The sequence below is a fragment of the Poecilia reticulata genome, linkage group LG2, assembly GCF_000633615.1.
Source record: "Poecilia reticulata strain Guanapo linkage group LG2, Guppy_female_1.0+MT, whole genome shotgun sequence".
NCBI classification, from domain to species: Eukaryota; Metazoa; Chordata; class Actinopteri; order Cyprinodontiformes; family Poeciliidae; genus Poecilia; species Poecilia reticulata.
Window position 1 is genome coordinate 14,332,422 of NC_024332.1, and position 15,816 is coordinate 14,348,237.

The following is a 15,816-nucleotide window of genomic DNA, read 5'->3' on the forward strand; positions in this document are numbered from 1 at the left end:
AACTACTACTACTACTAATAATGATGATGATGATCAGATTTCATGTATGGAATTAGCTCAGTTTTATACATAAATTCGGTGTATGTATGTGAAGTGTCCTTAGCCTTAACGAGATTTATTGTAAATGCTCTGATGTACTGAAATGTCAAATARATTTTACACAAATTGTAATTTTTGTGGGACAGTTTACACATTTACTGAGTTTTAATGTAATCCCCTGCCTACTGCCTCTCTTTTTTAAATCTTAGCAAACACATCCTGTTGGAAGGATTTGTCAATTTTCGGGAAGTAGTTTAATATACTATTTTTGAAGCCCAGAAATTAGATTACTCCTCTTTTACCTGCTTGCGTTTGGTGTCATGGAAAAACATGCTGCATTACCTCATTCCCTCTGTTGATGGAGCCACAGCAGAACAATWACACACGCTGCCTTCAAGTACCGCTAAAAAAAAAAAAGAGTCACCAAGAGCTAAGCAGATTTTTATCACTGCCGATCATGAAATGAAATGTTCCTGATTATAACGATGTTGTGATGAATCAACATTCAGTGGATTAAATAAATAAATAAAATACAAAAGTGTATCTTAAGATAAAAATGTAAAACAAAATATAAATCAAAAATAATCTTGGTTCTAATGTAATTAATTTAGSTGTCTTTTAGCTGTTTAAGTTACACGATTTCTATTCCAAAACTTGTACATTATCTAACCATACAGATAGTTTCACCAAATTCACTAGGTAACGTTTCTGTTTTGTAAAATTACCGTGTAGCCAATAACACATCGCAAAAATGTAGCTCTRAAGCAGGCTATCTCCAATAGACAATTAGTAGCATTGTCATATTTCCAACAGCCACTGAACATATCACGGCATCAGCCGCCTGTTGCTCCATCTAGTAAAACTCCGCAGCTCATTTGCGGACTCAGAGCCCGCTGCGTTCAGAGGCTGCCTGACGGAAACAACCGCGTTGCTCTTGTTGAGCAACTTGACCTTATTGGCCGACGCTGGGACTTTGAAACAATGCAGTTATCTGGACCACAGGCGATAGTCTGAGATGGAGACGACCTTCACAGAAGATGACTGCGTGGATTCAGGAGCAGAGACRGGGGGGTAAGTGGAGCTGGAGTGTTTCTATGGCTTCTCCTTCTTAATTAGAAACAGCGAAATTGCCGAGTATTTATATTCGTGTCTTGACTAGCGCATACTTTTACGTCTGTAAAAGCCGCGTGTGCACGGGCGAGTTTAAAACGAGCAACACGGTGGCGTCACCGAAAAGCCTGGAAAAAGTCGTTTTCGTTATTTTTTATTAGGCAACTGAGGTAAATACAGTAAACACGCAACATTTTCTTGGAAAAAAAAACCCCGATGTGGTTTCGATAAGGAACATGTTAGGCAACTTATTAAATACAACTACTTTATGAATTGATGAAGTATTCAGAGTTATTGTTGTTCACTGTATTTCAGCTGTTAAACAGAGACGTGCTTCGGTTTCTCCTGCGGTACGTCGCTGTTGGTGTTAATGTGTTTTACAGTAGACGTAAATTAGTGTTGTTTACCTTTTGGAACATTGTGACACAGTAGTAAATTTAGCAGTAGTCGTAGCGGTAGTTTTTAATCTGTTTATTGAAACCGTTGTTTAGAAAACAGATTGATCTCTTTGGATATTTTGAACAGAAATGCTGTATATTTTGTTTTCCTGTATTTTTTTTCACTCCGCCTTAAACCTCAAATACTTATTTTGACTATTAGGCCGCTGTGAGCATAAATACATAAAACGGAGATCAACATTAAGGTTGGGTGATGTGCATTTAATGTTTTATCACAGTATTGTGTTGTACTTATTGCCAAGAAACCGTTGATTAGAAACAAAACAACAACAAAAAAAAAAATCCGTTTTCTCAGCTGGAAATTCATCACTGCAGACAGTCTGAACTTTTACAAAAACAAACACTTATCTAAAAATAAACCATCCCTGTTATCAAACAGGCTACATCCATACAGTAGCTACATTCAGTAGTGCGACTGCCTTGCTAAACTTTGCAAAAATAATTGTAATTTGAATTGTTAAAAACAATTTTGAACCAACAGTGGAAAAATAGTTCAAACAGTAAAGGAAAACAGACAATACATATCAAGCAATTATTAAAAAGATGTTGTTTCCACATACACCAAGTACTTATAATGTCTGAGGATTCACGTTTTTTTTTTTTTGTTGTTGCTAAAATTAAAGGGGAAATCAAAAGTGGTGTTAGAACCATAAACTACAGCCAATAGTTTGGCCATCATTTTGAACAGTTATGGCCAATTGTTCAAAAGAGTTCAGATAAAGGTGATACAATTGTTGTTGAGCCTGTTTGTGTCATTATGTCCTTCTTTAATTGGCTTTTAAACTGTGTTTGAATACTTCAATTAGTCATACATAGTCTGGGTCTGGAGCCATTAGTGGGTCAGAGGGTGAAAACTTGGAGCACTTAAAATGCTCCAGACTTCATCATTCTGTCACGAAACTTGTTGGTTTTTAACTTGTCTTTATGTGTTGTGAATCTTTACACTGCGTACAGCAAATGATGCATAATTTGAAAACTAAATGCTAGAAGAAAACATGGCGTGTGTCGTAAGCCTGTCACAATAATAAATTTTTGCTGGATGATAAATCGTCCCAGAAGTTATTGCGATAAACAATAACATTGTTGTTTTGAGGCCATCGTCAACCGATATGATTGCAACAGAAAACCTTGCCAAAGATCAATAAACTTTAGATTCTAAGGGACATTTAACACTGGAACTGGAAGACATTTTAAATATCCAAAATAAATAAACAAAATTAACTATGAAGGCTCTGTAAACAAAATTGTCCTTCAAAAGAAAAAGCACCGGTTGAGACCAAAACACTGAAAACTTTTGTCTGGCAGAAAGAGAGAAAAGAGAAAAACAGTAAAACCATACAAATGGAAATTATTGAGCTCGTTTTATTTTTAGTATTCGATCAATTGATTTGTTGCGACAGACCCAGGTGTGTGATAACACTGATGAATGCTGCAGTAACGATGAGGCTTGCAATAAGTAAACAGATAAAARAGTGCTTTGTGTTCACAGATCCCTGTTGTCTACCCAGCAACTGGGACAAGAAAAACATTAAGATCAAGATGAACCTCATCATGTCCATGTGACACCTTGCTTTGCAGTCGACAGAGGAAGAAGGCAAATAAAAAACTGACAGAAATGCAAAAATAATGACAACATTAGTAACACAGTTGAATTTATTTTCGAAGCTCTGTTTGGTTTTTAACGGTTTTTGGAATAAAAGTGCATTTGGGACGGTGCCGTATTTTTAGCGTTGAATTGGAATCGCTCAGAGATCTGATTTATGACGATCAGCACGGAGCCACATAAATGGAAAGTGCTGATGTGAAAGAAAGGAAGAGCGGCTGATAACCACAGAGCTGCCACCTCCACAGAATCCCGCCCTCCTCCTCCTCCATCTGACCTTCAGACACCCGTCACCTCCACTCCAGTCGCACGTCCTTAAGGTCATGCTACGTTTTCGTTTCACAGCTCGCTGGTTTTAATCCAGTTTGCAGTGAAGTGAAAGTTGAGCTTTGCCTTCCTCCTTCCGATCTCTGCCTCTCTGCTTTTCTACTCTTATCAGCCAGCAGACTGTGCAGCTCTTCAGAGGTTATTCTGACTCACGTTGGGTCACTCTGCACTCGGGCCTCGCGTGCTCGCCCGGGCTTCTGCCTGTCTGCGCTTCCACTTTCTGTTTATTGTCTTTGGACAGAGATGAAGCGAAAAACGCCGCTTCCAGTCTCGGAGCGTCAGGCGGGACGTTGGCCGGAGCCGCCGCTGCCAAGCCCTCGCGCCCCGAGGAACCGTCAACTGCACACGCCACCACGCTACTCTCCAGAGCCGTGAAACTGAAAAAGAATACTTTTCTTATTTCCATTCACAATTTTCCTTTTTCTTTTTTACTTTTACGAAGCAAACTTTTCTTTATTCCCTTCGTTTTCCCCCTCTTTCTTGACAGTTTCCCCTCCATAGTACCCCGTCATTTCTTTCTCTCTCTCTCTTGCTTCACCTCCTCATCCCACATCACTCTCATCCAGCGCTAATTCTCATTAGGCAGACTGAAAACCTCCTGCTGCAGGAAACAGACCCTCTCCTCTGTTTCCTGCTGCTCCGGAGCCCCTATTAGTTTAGCGATGAAGACGCAGGAGGGTGCAGGTTGGAGGGACAGTGTTCTCTGGCTGTCAGCGAAACCCTGTGGGACTAATATCCTCAGCTTGGAAAGTCCATGTGTGAACTGAGGTTTCGCAGATGGTTCCTGTAATTACATAATGGAGAGTGTCTGTTAGCTGCCGCAGTCGGATTCGCCAGCATGTTTCATTACCTTCCAGCCGTAGTATTCGTACCTTGAGAACATTTTTAGATTCTCTCAACTCTCAAGCTTCAGCGTGGCTGAAGTGTCGGGATTTGCTGCGATAGGCTGATGCCGAGAAGAACGCAATTAAAATGTTTCTCTAATTTGTTCACAAATCAAAATCTGAACATCGTGGCATGCAGGACGGTCAGTGATGTTTGATGTTAAACTATTCAATCCATCACGTGTGGCAAGTAGCGTAAAGAGAGCTGTAATCAGGGAAGAGGCTAAGAAACCGTAGTGGTGGTTCTGCAAAGTATTGGCGAAAGGAATACGAAGGCATGCCACACTTTTAAGATTGCAAAAACTTAGACCATGTATCATTTCCTTTTCATTTTTGCAATTGTGAACTACGTAGTGTTGATGCATCACAAAAAAGCCTAAAGAAACAGAAAAACGTTTGTGGTTGTAACGTAACGAAATGGAAGAAGTTTAAGGGTTACGCATTTTTACAAGGCAATGCAGGAGAACAGCGCATATTCTCAGCTCCATTATTTAATATTTATTAAACATTTCCTTGATTTGTTTATTCATTGCTAAGCGTAGGTTAAAATGAACATCACCGTACATTGCTACTTCCAGGAGATTATTAGCTTTGCTTATCAAAAAATTTAACGTGCTGCACTGACAGGTGAGGTTATTTGTTGTCTTTCATATGCTGGAACTTCGCAATAAATTAAATACACAAATAGGAAATATTTGCCTTTTCTATTAAACAGCAGGGTGAAATCTGTAAATAGAATCTTTTTTGGCAGAAAATTGCTGAATAAACTGAAGTTAACAGAACAAAACAAAACAATGGCAAAACTATTGGAATTAAAAGCAAAAACTGTCAAAAAATGTTGTTGAATATTAACAAAATGGAAGAAACTTTAGAAAAGCAAAGAAGAACCTGAACTCACCTTAATAATGTACAAAGAATTGATTTGATCCAATCCATAATGACATCTATATAAACCACAAAATGACTCATCTGATAACAAATGATACTTAAAGTGATAAAACCTTAACTTTGTAATTTTCTTTAATCACTTCAGAAGAGTTAGTTTAGAAATTATCTTGCAGTGGAAATGAAAATGACTTTATTTGGTCTCTTCAAGTCTTTGGGTCATTAACACATTTTTATTAGAACTGATATCAACTGTAACATTATTTCTGTAATTCTTTTTTAACAATTTATAGTTTTCAGAGTAGCAAGAAAGGAAAAAAAACACACACACATCTGGTCCAACTTTTTCTATTCCAGTCGAATCCGTTTTCCAGATTCTCGTTGGATCTGCAGTCATGTCCAAATGTTTCCAGCTGAATAATGTCTCATGTTGCTGTTTTACTGCCAGGAATCCCAAATATGTTCGATCCCTCTCATTAAAATGTGTTTCAGCTTAGTTGCTTATATACAGTGTAAACAATTTGATCGGATTGCAACAAAATGGTACCTCAGTTCATCAGATCTGCCGTACAGAAACATCACTATTAGTAAAACTGGTGAGGTTCTATACATAAAAGCAGGAATTAGTTTACTTTTTTAATAGAAATTGTCACTGTAGATGCTAAAGATGAGTTCTCTAATGTACTGACAAGTTAGACAAACAAATAAATGTGAACACCGACCTTTTTGACCTGTGTCGGAATGCTGTAGAAATATGCTTTCACCTAAATTATGCAGCAACACTCTTGAGTGTGGTGGGGATGATATCTGAGTAAACGTCCCAGTGTTTTATCCTAACCACACTACGATGTGTCTGTGCATTTTTGTGACCTGTCCAGCTGGACGTCTTCTGCGCCTTAACCCAAAGTCGGTATTTGAAATAGCAGCAGGTCGTCCGCATGTAGCGTGCACTTTCTACTGTAACATAAACTTCTGTCTCTTCTCTCTGTTTCTTGTCTTCCTCCTCCTTTCCCGATGTGTCCACATCCCGTCTATGTATTCATTTGTTTTGTTTTTTTCTCTTTTGTCTTTTTCTCTGCAGATCTGATTACAGTCCTCTGTCCTCGACGAGCAGTAAGTAACCTCGACACGAAGGAGAGCAAACGCTAACGCGTTCACACTCAGCTCAGGTGGCAGGACTTTATCTCCTTAAAGCATCCTGACCAAATAAATCTTCTCTGAGGGGAGAAGGGTGGTCGGGGGGTGGGCTTTGTTTGCGCTTAGTGGTCTCTGAAACCAGCCGCACGTTTTCAGGAAAGGGTTTTTGTGTAGGAAAATAACCCAACAGCTTGCTTTCCACAGTTGCTTTCATTGCACCAGCATGCAGTTTACCGTATTTTATGTAGCACAATGGAATTGGAGCAAAAACAAAAATGAAAAAGACGGATATATCTTTAAATTGTACAGGATATGTTGGTAAATATCCTGTCTAATTTAGCTAAAAAACAAAATTTATGTGAAAAATTACAAAAACACCGTTGAATTAACATGGTTGTTCATCCCTGAACATTTTTTACTGAAGCGCTTATCGATTCACTTCAATACGGTGAGTCAAATTGAGCTGATGTTGATCTATTTGACATTCTACCTCATAAACTCTTCAAATCCAAAATATCTTTTTATTTTTTTTTTGCTTCTTGAGTCCAAATTTTCACATTTCTTCATGTTTAAATGACATGAAACGTCTCCACCTGCCTTTTGGTTTTATACTGATTTTAATTTATAACTGCTTATAACTTCATCCACCTTTTTTCAACAAACCCTGAAGAAAACAGAGAAGTGACATTTTTTTAGAAATATATATTTTTATATAAGTGAGGGCTGAATTATCTCCTCCTTATTGGTTTTGCTCCAATAATGAGGTTAATAGATTGTCATATTGTAATTAGCCATACTTTTTGTTCTTAACTAAAAAGGAACCAAATCCTTCAAAATCTGTCACCACTTTGTTGAAAATGGTATCGAGTATTTTTCTTTTTATCGGTATCTATTTGAATTTTCTTTTTTTTTGTATCAACCCAACTTTKCAGTTTTCCCTACCAGCTAATTTCTTGCATTTTCCATAGACTTTGAAGAAACATTATTGTTTGTGATGTCATTGTTTCCCCACATATTTTCCAATTCTTGATGACTGTACAGCGACAGCTGTATAATGAGGTGGATATTTTTAGTCTTCTCCTGACTGATACCTTTACAGCTTATACACCTGTACATTTGAAAGTTAATGCACTTTATTTGTACATTTCCTTCTCCTTATGATTTTACTATAGTAAAAATTCAAATAATCTAGATGATAATGTAGCCATCTAGATGCCTCATGTGCATTTTGTTTAATAAACTGACACATATTTTCTTCTTCTGCATTTGCATCTGCATATTTTCCGATCTTATGACTTGTGCGACAAATCAACACAGAGCTACAACAGGTGGACCTTCAGCTGTGATTAACTGCAGTGCTAATTTAAAGATCTTGGTTTGCAGAGGTCGCGACCTGCCTTCGGTCAGTAGGCCTTTCACAATGAAGGGATTAAATCTAATATTAGCCCATTAATCTGGTCTTCAGGACACGGCCTCATCCCAAGCTGCACCACACCCACAAGTCAGGAAGAAGAAGACACACACACACACACACATAGAGAGAATAATTCATCAGCAGCTGTCTGGTTTGCTTTTCCTCTCATGTTTCCTTTGTCACTGTTGTATCAGATGAACTTCTGCTCACTATTGTCATAACTGGAGGTCGGCACAGAAGCAAAATGCCCCATAGGACACAGTCCACACACACCCTGCACAGTTCTTTGCGAAAAGTGCTTACTCTTGGACTTTTTTGAATTCTTTTGTGTTAAAAACTAATTTGGTTCGTGTTTTAAGTGATGCACACAAAAGCGGTGCAAAGTTGCACAGCTAAAGGAGGACGGTGCATAATGAGTCTCAAACCTTTTTGCAAATAGAGTTCACGTCAGTTTAAACCCAGCTGCTCCGCCAAGGTTTGTTGTCAGAGAACAGCTAGATGTTTACAAGCCTGTAGTTGTACTAGGAAAGACTTCCAGCTGTGATTCCAGGGCGGCTAAATAAGTGTTTTTAATTATTTATGAAAAAAAATTAAAACCATGTATCATTTTTTCTTTCAGTTCGCAATATACACTAATTTATGTTGCTCTATCACAAAAAATCTTTATAAAATATGTTGCAGTTTCTGGCTGTTATGTGGCAAAATGTTCATTCTTCAAGGAAAAGTGTAAATATGTATTTATTTCTGAACTCTTCCTGAGTTAAAACATTTAGTGTTGTTCTTTCTAAATGAATAGGAACTTATTTTGTTTTGCTTTTGCATTATTTGAGGTCTTCATTGCGTCTTTTTTGACCATTTCTCATTTTCTGCAAATAAATACAACATTTTTGCTTTTTGAGTTCGAAGGCATGTTGTCAGTAGTTCATAGAATAAAAGAGTAATGTTCATTTTACTCAAACATATACCTACAAAAAGTAAAATCAGAGAAACTGACAAAAGTTCCAAAGCTCATGATTAAATGCAAAACCAAAGCTGGTGTTTAAAAAGCACATGCCTGATATTATCTTCTTTAAAAGGACCCCATAATGTTAAACACTATGAAGGAGATTATGTAGGAGAGTTTGCTAGTCATAGGAGGTGCGTCTGAGCTGAGTCTGAGTGACCTATGACCCCGTCGTCTCCGTTAGTTTCCCTCATGTGCCTATTCACATATATAAGAATTATGAGGCTGGCTGCAGGGTAACGAGAGTTTTTGGACCAAAGGAAAGAACTGTGACTGTATGAACTCACAGAGACGGAAAAACAGACAGAAGAGGACATGTGCTGCATGATTTGTCTCAGCTACAGCAACCAATATATGGTGGATGTAAATTTATACGTGGAAGTCCAAAGAACGGCTAATATCCAGGAGACAGAAAGTTGGACGACGTGTTAACTTGAGATGCGTTGAAGTCGGCCAGCTTTGCTGGTAACGCTAAAGCAAAAAAGGACAACAAAATGAGTGAGCGACTGAGTGTGTTTATTAGAGGCAAACGAGGAACAGAAGGAAAATCTTCAAAGTGACAAAAAAAAGGAGAAGAGATTCGGCTTATTGAGGGCTTTTCTTGCAACACAGAGGCTCGGAAAAGATTGATAGATAGCGGTTTGCGGGTTGACGCGGAGGAGGCTCGGATTTTCAGGGATCTCACCGTCACCAGCAGATGTTTTACTCACGGAGCCAAGACGCATATTTAAGGCGTATCCGAGGAAATTTGTTTTTGCATTCTGAACATGCTTTACTGCATTCAAGCAATACATTTTTTTTGTGTGTACTGTGCGTTTGGATGCCAAATATGTGAAAACTTCAAAACTGTTGCAGCTAAACGACTCCGTGCCGAGTGTCAGACTACAGCCTTTGTTTCATTTCCAAGTCTTGTACTTCATAGATCACATGCGCTTTGATTTATTCAGGTTTCCTAACCATTTGGCAAAGCCGTGTTGTTTTTTCATCGTTATCACATTCTATTATCATTGACTGGCCCGTTTGTTTGCTTATTCTCCACATGGTACATCTCATCTTCATTGTCTGAAAGACAGCGGCGGGTTTCCTTCTGGACGGCAGAAGCATTGCAGTGATGTCATTCAAAGCTCCTTCGAGAGCCGTCAGGGTGAATGAAGCTTCAGCTCTCTCGCACAAAAAAACTGGACGTACTTTCTGTTTAGCTAAGCTGATCGGATCCAGATTCTGCTGTAAGACAGCTCACATAAAGTGCTACCAAATTATTCGTGTGCCAAAAAGCGATCTGAACCGCGAGTCTGGGGTCACAGCTCGAAACGCTGCAGTCAGCTGTTTGCTAATCGAAGCCACTTTTCCCTCTAACTGTCTCAATGTGATCGTGCATTAATTCTTGTGCACAGTGAAGTCGAACGATGCCGTCAGGCAACGTGGGCCAATTTTTCATAACTCTGAGTCTTTTACTTTGACTCAGTCAGCAAACTAGTAGTAATATAGTAAATTAGTGCGGCTATTTCCATGTTTCTGAAGTTTTCCTCTGTTTTGTTTTCATTATTTCGGGCCTTTTCATTTTGAAGACAGTAAACGGCTAGATGGACAAGATTAAGTTTAAAATATTCCCAATGTGGATTTGGATATGAAGTTAACTATCTAAAACCTAAGCAATGTGCACTGTGCATTTTTGTAATTTTGGACAGGGTCAAGAAATTCCAAACATAAATGAAATTATACGAAAGACATGAGGCAATATGAGACTCTTATAATTAGATATCATGGAGTAAATGTATAAGGGTTTTGAGAGTATTGAGATAAGATGATCTAATGGCTTTTATTCAAAACAAAACGACAATTATTCCTACTGCTGCTAAAGTCATTTACCTTTTGATTTTTACAGTTCTTACTGTTGTCTTTAACATTTATTGTTGTTGTTTTGCGTTACATAAATGTAGAAGAAGCTACTAAAATTTCTTTAGTAGCTTAATAAAATCAGAATGAGCTTTATTAGCTTTGTGTGCACAAACTAAGGATTTAACTTTGGTGTTTAGCGTTCAGACTTAAAGGTGTAAATAGAGAATAATGGAACAGAAATATATATTTTTTGCCTTTCTGCTCTTCATGTAGTTACAGTGGGACTCTATCAATATGATAGCTCAAAGCAGTAGCTGGGCTGTCTGCTCTGCGTAATAAGGAGAGCGGTGCGTGAGAGAGAGACCCTAGCTGTAGTATTCATTGATCTGGCACGGGCGTTTGACTCCATCTCATACAAGCACATCCAGGAAGTGCTTGCGCTAAGGAAAGTCGATGATGGCATCTGTGATCTGATCGGTGATGCGTACAAGCGCACTGGCTCCAGTGTATTAACGAGCGAGGGGCGGACCCGAACAATCGAGCTGAAGGTGGGTGTCAAGCAAGAGGACCCGCTTTCTCCTTTGTTGTTTAACCTCTGCCTAGACCCGCTCCTCGCATTCCTTGATTAAAGGGGCTGTGGTTACACCCTCTCCGGCCAGACCATAACCGCTCTCGCCTATGCCGATGATCTGGCCATACTCAGCGATTCCTGGTCTGGAATGGCGAGGAACCTTAAAATACTGGAGAAATTCCTGGAAAACACTGGACTTGATGTCAAAATTAAAAAGTGTGGTGGCTTCTTCTTGAAAGCCTCCAAACAGAGTGTGACCATCAACGAGTGTGCAGACTGGAGGATAAACACTGCTCCCATCCCCATGATCAGTGAGGCTCAGTCCTACAGGTACTTGGGAGTTGAAGTGAATCCGAGAAAGGGGATCTTGCCCTCTAGCCCAATAGAGGAAGTAACGCCAATACTCCGCAAGATCAGCAGAGCCCCCCTCAAACCCACTCAAAAGATCAAAATGCTCATCACCTACGGTATACCAAGAGTGGTATATGCTGCGGAAATGAGCATGGTCAGTGTGGTAAACCTGAGAAGAACAGACGCGGAAGTCAGGAACAGGGTGAAAGCCTGGCTTCACCTTGRCCCATCAACCGCGGATGGCCTCTTCTACAGTGCCAGGGTGGATGGTGGACTGGGTCTGCCTAAATTGGAGAAGCAGATCCCAATCTGCCAGGTGAAGAGGTGGTGTAAAATGATGCAAGTTAAAGATATCAAATGTAGAACTCTGGCCCCCTCGCTTCTACCAAAGTCGGAGATGGCTAGAAGGTGGAGAATAGCCACTGAGGAGGAGGGAGAGGGGGGGGGCTACAAGAGAGGCTTGCACTCACTGACCCGGCAGCAGTTGGGAAGAAGTGGAGGGAATCAGAGTACAGGCGATGGTGCGGTCTCAAATGCCAGGGTCGTGGCCTCACCACATTTGCAAAGGACCCCATAAGCAACAACTGGCCGTGTGATCATAAGGACCTGCAGGAATCTGATTATATCCTGGCTTTGCAACTTCGCTCCAGCACAGTTGGCACCCTGACCACCCTCCAAAGAGGGAGACATAAGAACACCACCTGCAGGGCATGTGGCAAAGGATGGGAGGGCATTGCTCACATTGTGAGCCAATGCAAGTACTTTCAGAAAAACAGAATGGCTAACCACAACGGCATTTGCAGGATGTTGGCAGTCATTGGGCGTTCCCTGGGCGGGAGGGTTAAGCAGGAAAAAAGGATCTCTTGCCCACTGTTGGGAACGGCAGTTCCAGACCTCATTATGATCAAGGATGGCAGAGGACTGGTGATAGATATAGCCATCTGCTTTGAAATGAGGCCGGCGACCCTGAAGCGTAGAGGTCAACAAGTATGGAAAGTTCGCCCAACAGATCTGCAGCATCTTTGGTCTGTCCGACGTGCGAACCTACGGTTTCCCACTGGGGGCAAGAGGAAAGTGGCATGAAGGAAATTCGGAAGTACTGAAAGAGATGGGACTTCCTAGGTCCAGGAGAAAGGCGGTGGCTAAGCTGTTCAGCATGGTAGCGTAAAGAGGTACCACCAAAATACTGAAAGTCTTCAAAAAACGTTCCCGCACAGCATAGAGCTGCCCACCGAGTGCTCCAAGGTGTACAGAGTACGCATTAAGTTTCACATAAACACAATAAAACATGACTACTGGTCAGAATTTAAAGTCTGGATGGGSATCTGATTCTGAAACAATCCTGTAAAATGACAGAACAATGACGATCTGACACATCTGCCGCACTAAGAGTCAAGCAAACCAAATTGTCCAAAGCAAAAAAAAATCTTGGGATTAGATGTCAACAATATAAGCTTCCTCCACAATGAACTTCTTCCTATCAGCCATAGCCTTTTATATGTGGAAGTCTTGCCTCACCATGGCAACAGTTTGGTTTACTTGAAAAATAAAACAAGTCTTATTTTAGTTTATGTGCTCAATTACAATATTACATGAATTCAAGATGGCAAGAAAGTTATTTTAATTAAATCAAACAAGGACTACTTAAATTCACCAATCAAAAATAGTGTTTAACAGTGTGGAATATCTAACCTAGGCTTTTAGACTCATTGCATTTAAGTTTTTAAATTACAGCACATCAAACACCCCCAGTTAGTGAAATACTAGGCGGAATTGCCCTTTAACCATTTCCGGAATCAGAAGCTACGAATGAGAAGCCACCTTAGCTATGTTAAAAAACGGAAGCTACCAAGAACTCGTGTCKATATTATTTTTAAGCCACAGCTATTGTGGTTAATGACTGTTCAAAGCTCATATTCACAAGAGCGGCTCTTTAACCGCGGATGAAAATTGGCATATCACAACATGCTAACTAGCTTCAGTTAGCTTATCTTAGAAAGACAGACAACGTTAAACTTACCTCTCAGTACAGCAGCTGTAGGGCCTATACACGTAAAAAAGTCCTCCATCTTCATYCATGTCCAACCGAGATTAGAGAATTTGCCAAAAGAAAATCTTATAAAAGTACAGTAGATAAAAGCTTAGTTAGGCTGTTCCAACTGAATTAACCGTTAATCAGGGCAGTTAAATGATCTCTGGCGTTGCCGTTAGTGATGTGCGGATTGATACTGAAATATCGATTCTTCCGATACYAGAACTTAATTCTTTAAAATCTATTGTCAGATCCAAGGATCAATACTTTCAACACTTTAGTAATTTGAGATAATGTAGATTAACDAGAGYAMGTTARAAAGTAACTAAATTATTGAGATCTTGCCTAAATGAAACGTTGTTAATGGGAACTACTTTTTCTTCCGCCTGGTAAGTATGTAATGTGTAAGGACGTAATGCCCAAGCGCAGCATGCTGCTGACGCTCACTCACTCAGAAATGAACATGTTGACAGATTATTAAAAAAAGTGACATGGAGCCATTTCAGCTGTCATTTTATAGTAGTTTTAATAATTAAACAATGATGTATACTGCTAAAAAAATAAAGGGAACACTTAAACACTTAAGTGAACTGATATTGTCTCTGAAATTGTTGTTAAATGTCAACCGTTTAAATATTAAATTATAATTTCCAGTACACTCTAACTTATACAAGAGTATAAGTTCATGGGGTTTTTTTTATTTTTCATTGACAAAAACACAAAGGATTCCATTTGGACATAGTCTGTTTTAATTATCTGAAGACATTTCATTAAGTATGTGATTTCGCTTTCTGTGCTTGAAATAAGAAATCTTTACTTATATAAAATAAGTTCTAGACTTGAAGTTTGATTGGTAAATATTGATATTCTAGATTCTAGCACACATTTACACATAATAAGTAATATTTTCTTAATATTAAGCTTTTATATCTTACTGAGATAATTAAGTACAAAAACACTTAAAATAAGAAAAATATTCTAACATAAATCTCTCTTGGTGAGAAAAATTATCTTGTCAGAAAGAAAACAAGAAAAATCTCCTTAATTTAAGATATTTAATCTTACTAAGATTTCAGTTTTTGCAGTGTGGTAGAGGCAGCRGTCAGCTGCTGCAAACAACGTCATTCTTTGCTTGTCTATAATAGTTACTTTTAAAAAGTAATTAGTGTTTTTTGTAGCTAGAAACACTCCAGCCTCTCTTTACTAAACACATTTAAAAAGAAGACGCATCCACTGAAAACCTTTCTAGAGTGTTTTCCAGGAACACGCGCTCTGAAACAGACTTGTGGTTTCTGTATCAAGACAACAGTCTCCTTCAGGTCCATGTTTTTACGTTCAGCCTTCAGATTTAGGGAACTTATTCTGTTTCCCATCTGGTCAGTCTTGTGTTTATGGCTTCTACAAATGTCACTGTTCAGCAATCTGTCCCTGAATCTGTACTAATTTAACTAAAATCCAATGAGCTGCAGTAAAAATGACCTTCACGTTGTTATTTTTTAAAAATCTGATTGCACTTAGAGTGCAGTACTCGTGTTTGTGAGACCGTTGTTGCCCTATCAAGCCAAACGCCCCAACTCAGATTTCCTGGCACTCATGACTTTTGGTGCTAAGTCTCGTCTCCTAATCTTTGCTCACAGTCTGCAGTAACCGGTAATAATCTAAATGCTTCCTCCTCCGTCTGAAACCAGCAGCATTTTCAGGCCATGAGCAGCGGCTCTGCATTTCAGCCTGACTTTTATCTTCTGTGAAACGTCAGGCTTGGCAGCACAGACATACAGAACTCTTTGTGCGTTGCTCTGTGGGAAAAGAAGTCTGGATTTCCCTCCGTTATTAGACCGCACTTATGTCGCTGGTAAATAATCTCATCAAGCTAAAGTGCCAACTAGTGTTCTGGTTTGTCTTCCAGACCAGCGAGTAAACAAACCCGCGTTGATTCTCTCGTGTCAGCCAATGCAGTTTCATTTAATTATATGCATCGATGCAGACGCGCAGTTTTCCCTCTGTGAAGAGCGAGATGCAGAGCAGGAACAGTAACTTCATCGCATGTGAGGCGTCTAATTGGAAACGACATCTTAGGAAACAGCGGGGGAAAGATTTTACAAAGTGCCGCAACGAGTAGGAAAAAAAAACAAATAAGCAAGTAAATATTGTGAAATAATTTGG

The 15,816-nt window shown here is 39.4% G+C and overlaps 1 protein-coding gene across 1 annotated transcript in view; it reads left to right on the plus strand.

Moving 5' to 3' along the window:
* Positions 1-696: 696 nt before the first annotated feature.
* Positions 697-15,816, plus strand: part of fam124a (family with sequence similarity 124 member A) — a 31,577-nt gene continuing 16,457 nt past the window's right edge. The window contains exons 1-2 of the mRNA XM_008432536.2: positions 697-1,110; positions 6,388-6,419. Of these exons, the coding sequence (XP_008430758.1) occupies positions 1,055-1,110; positions 6,388-6,419 (88 nt within the window). The 5' untranslated portion in view covers positions 697-1,054. The remainder of the gene's footprint in view (positions 1,111-6,387; positions 6,420-15,816) is intronic.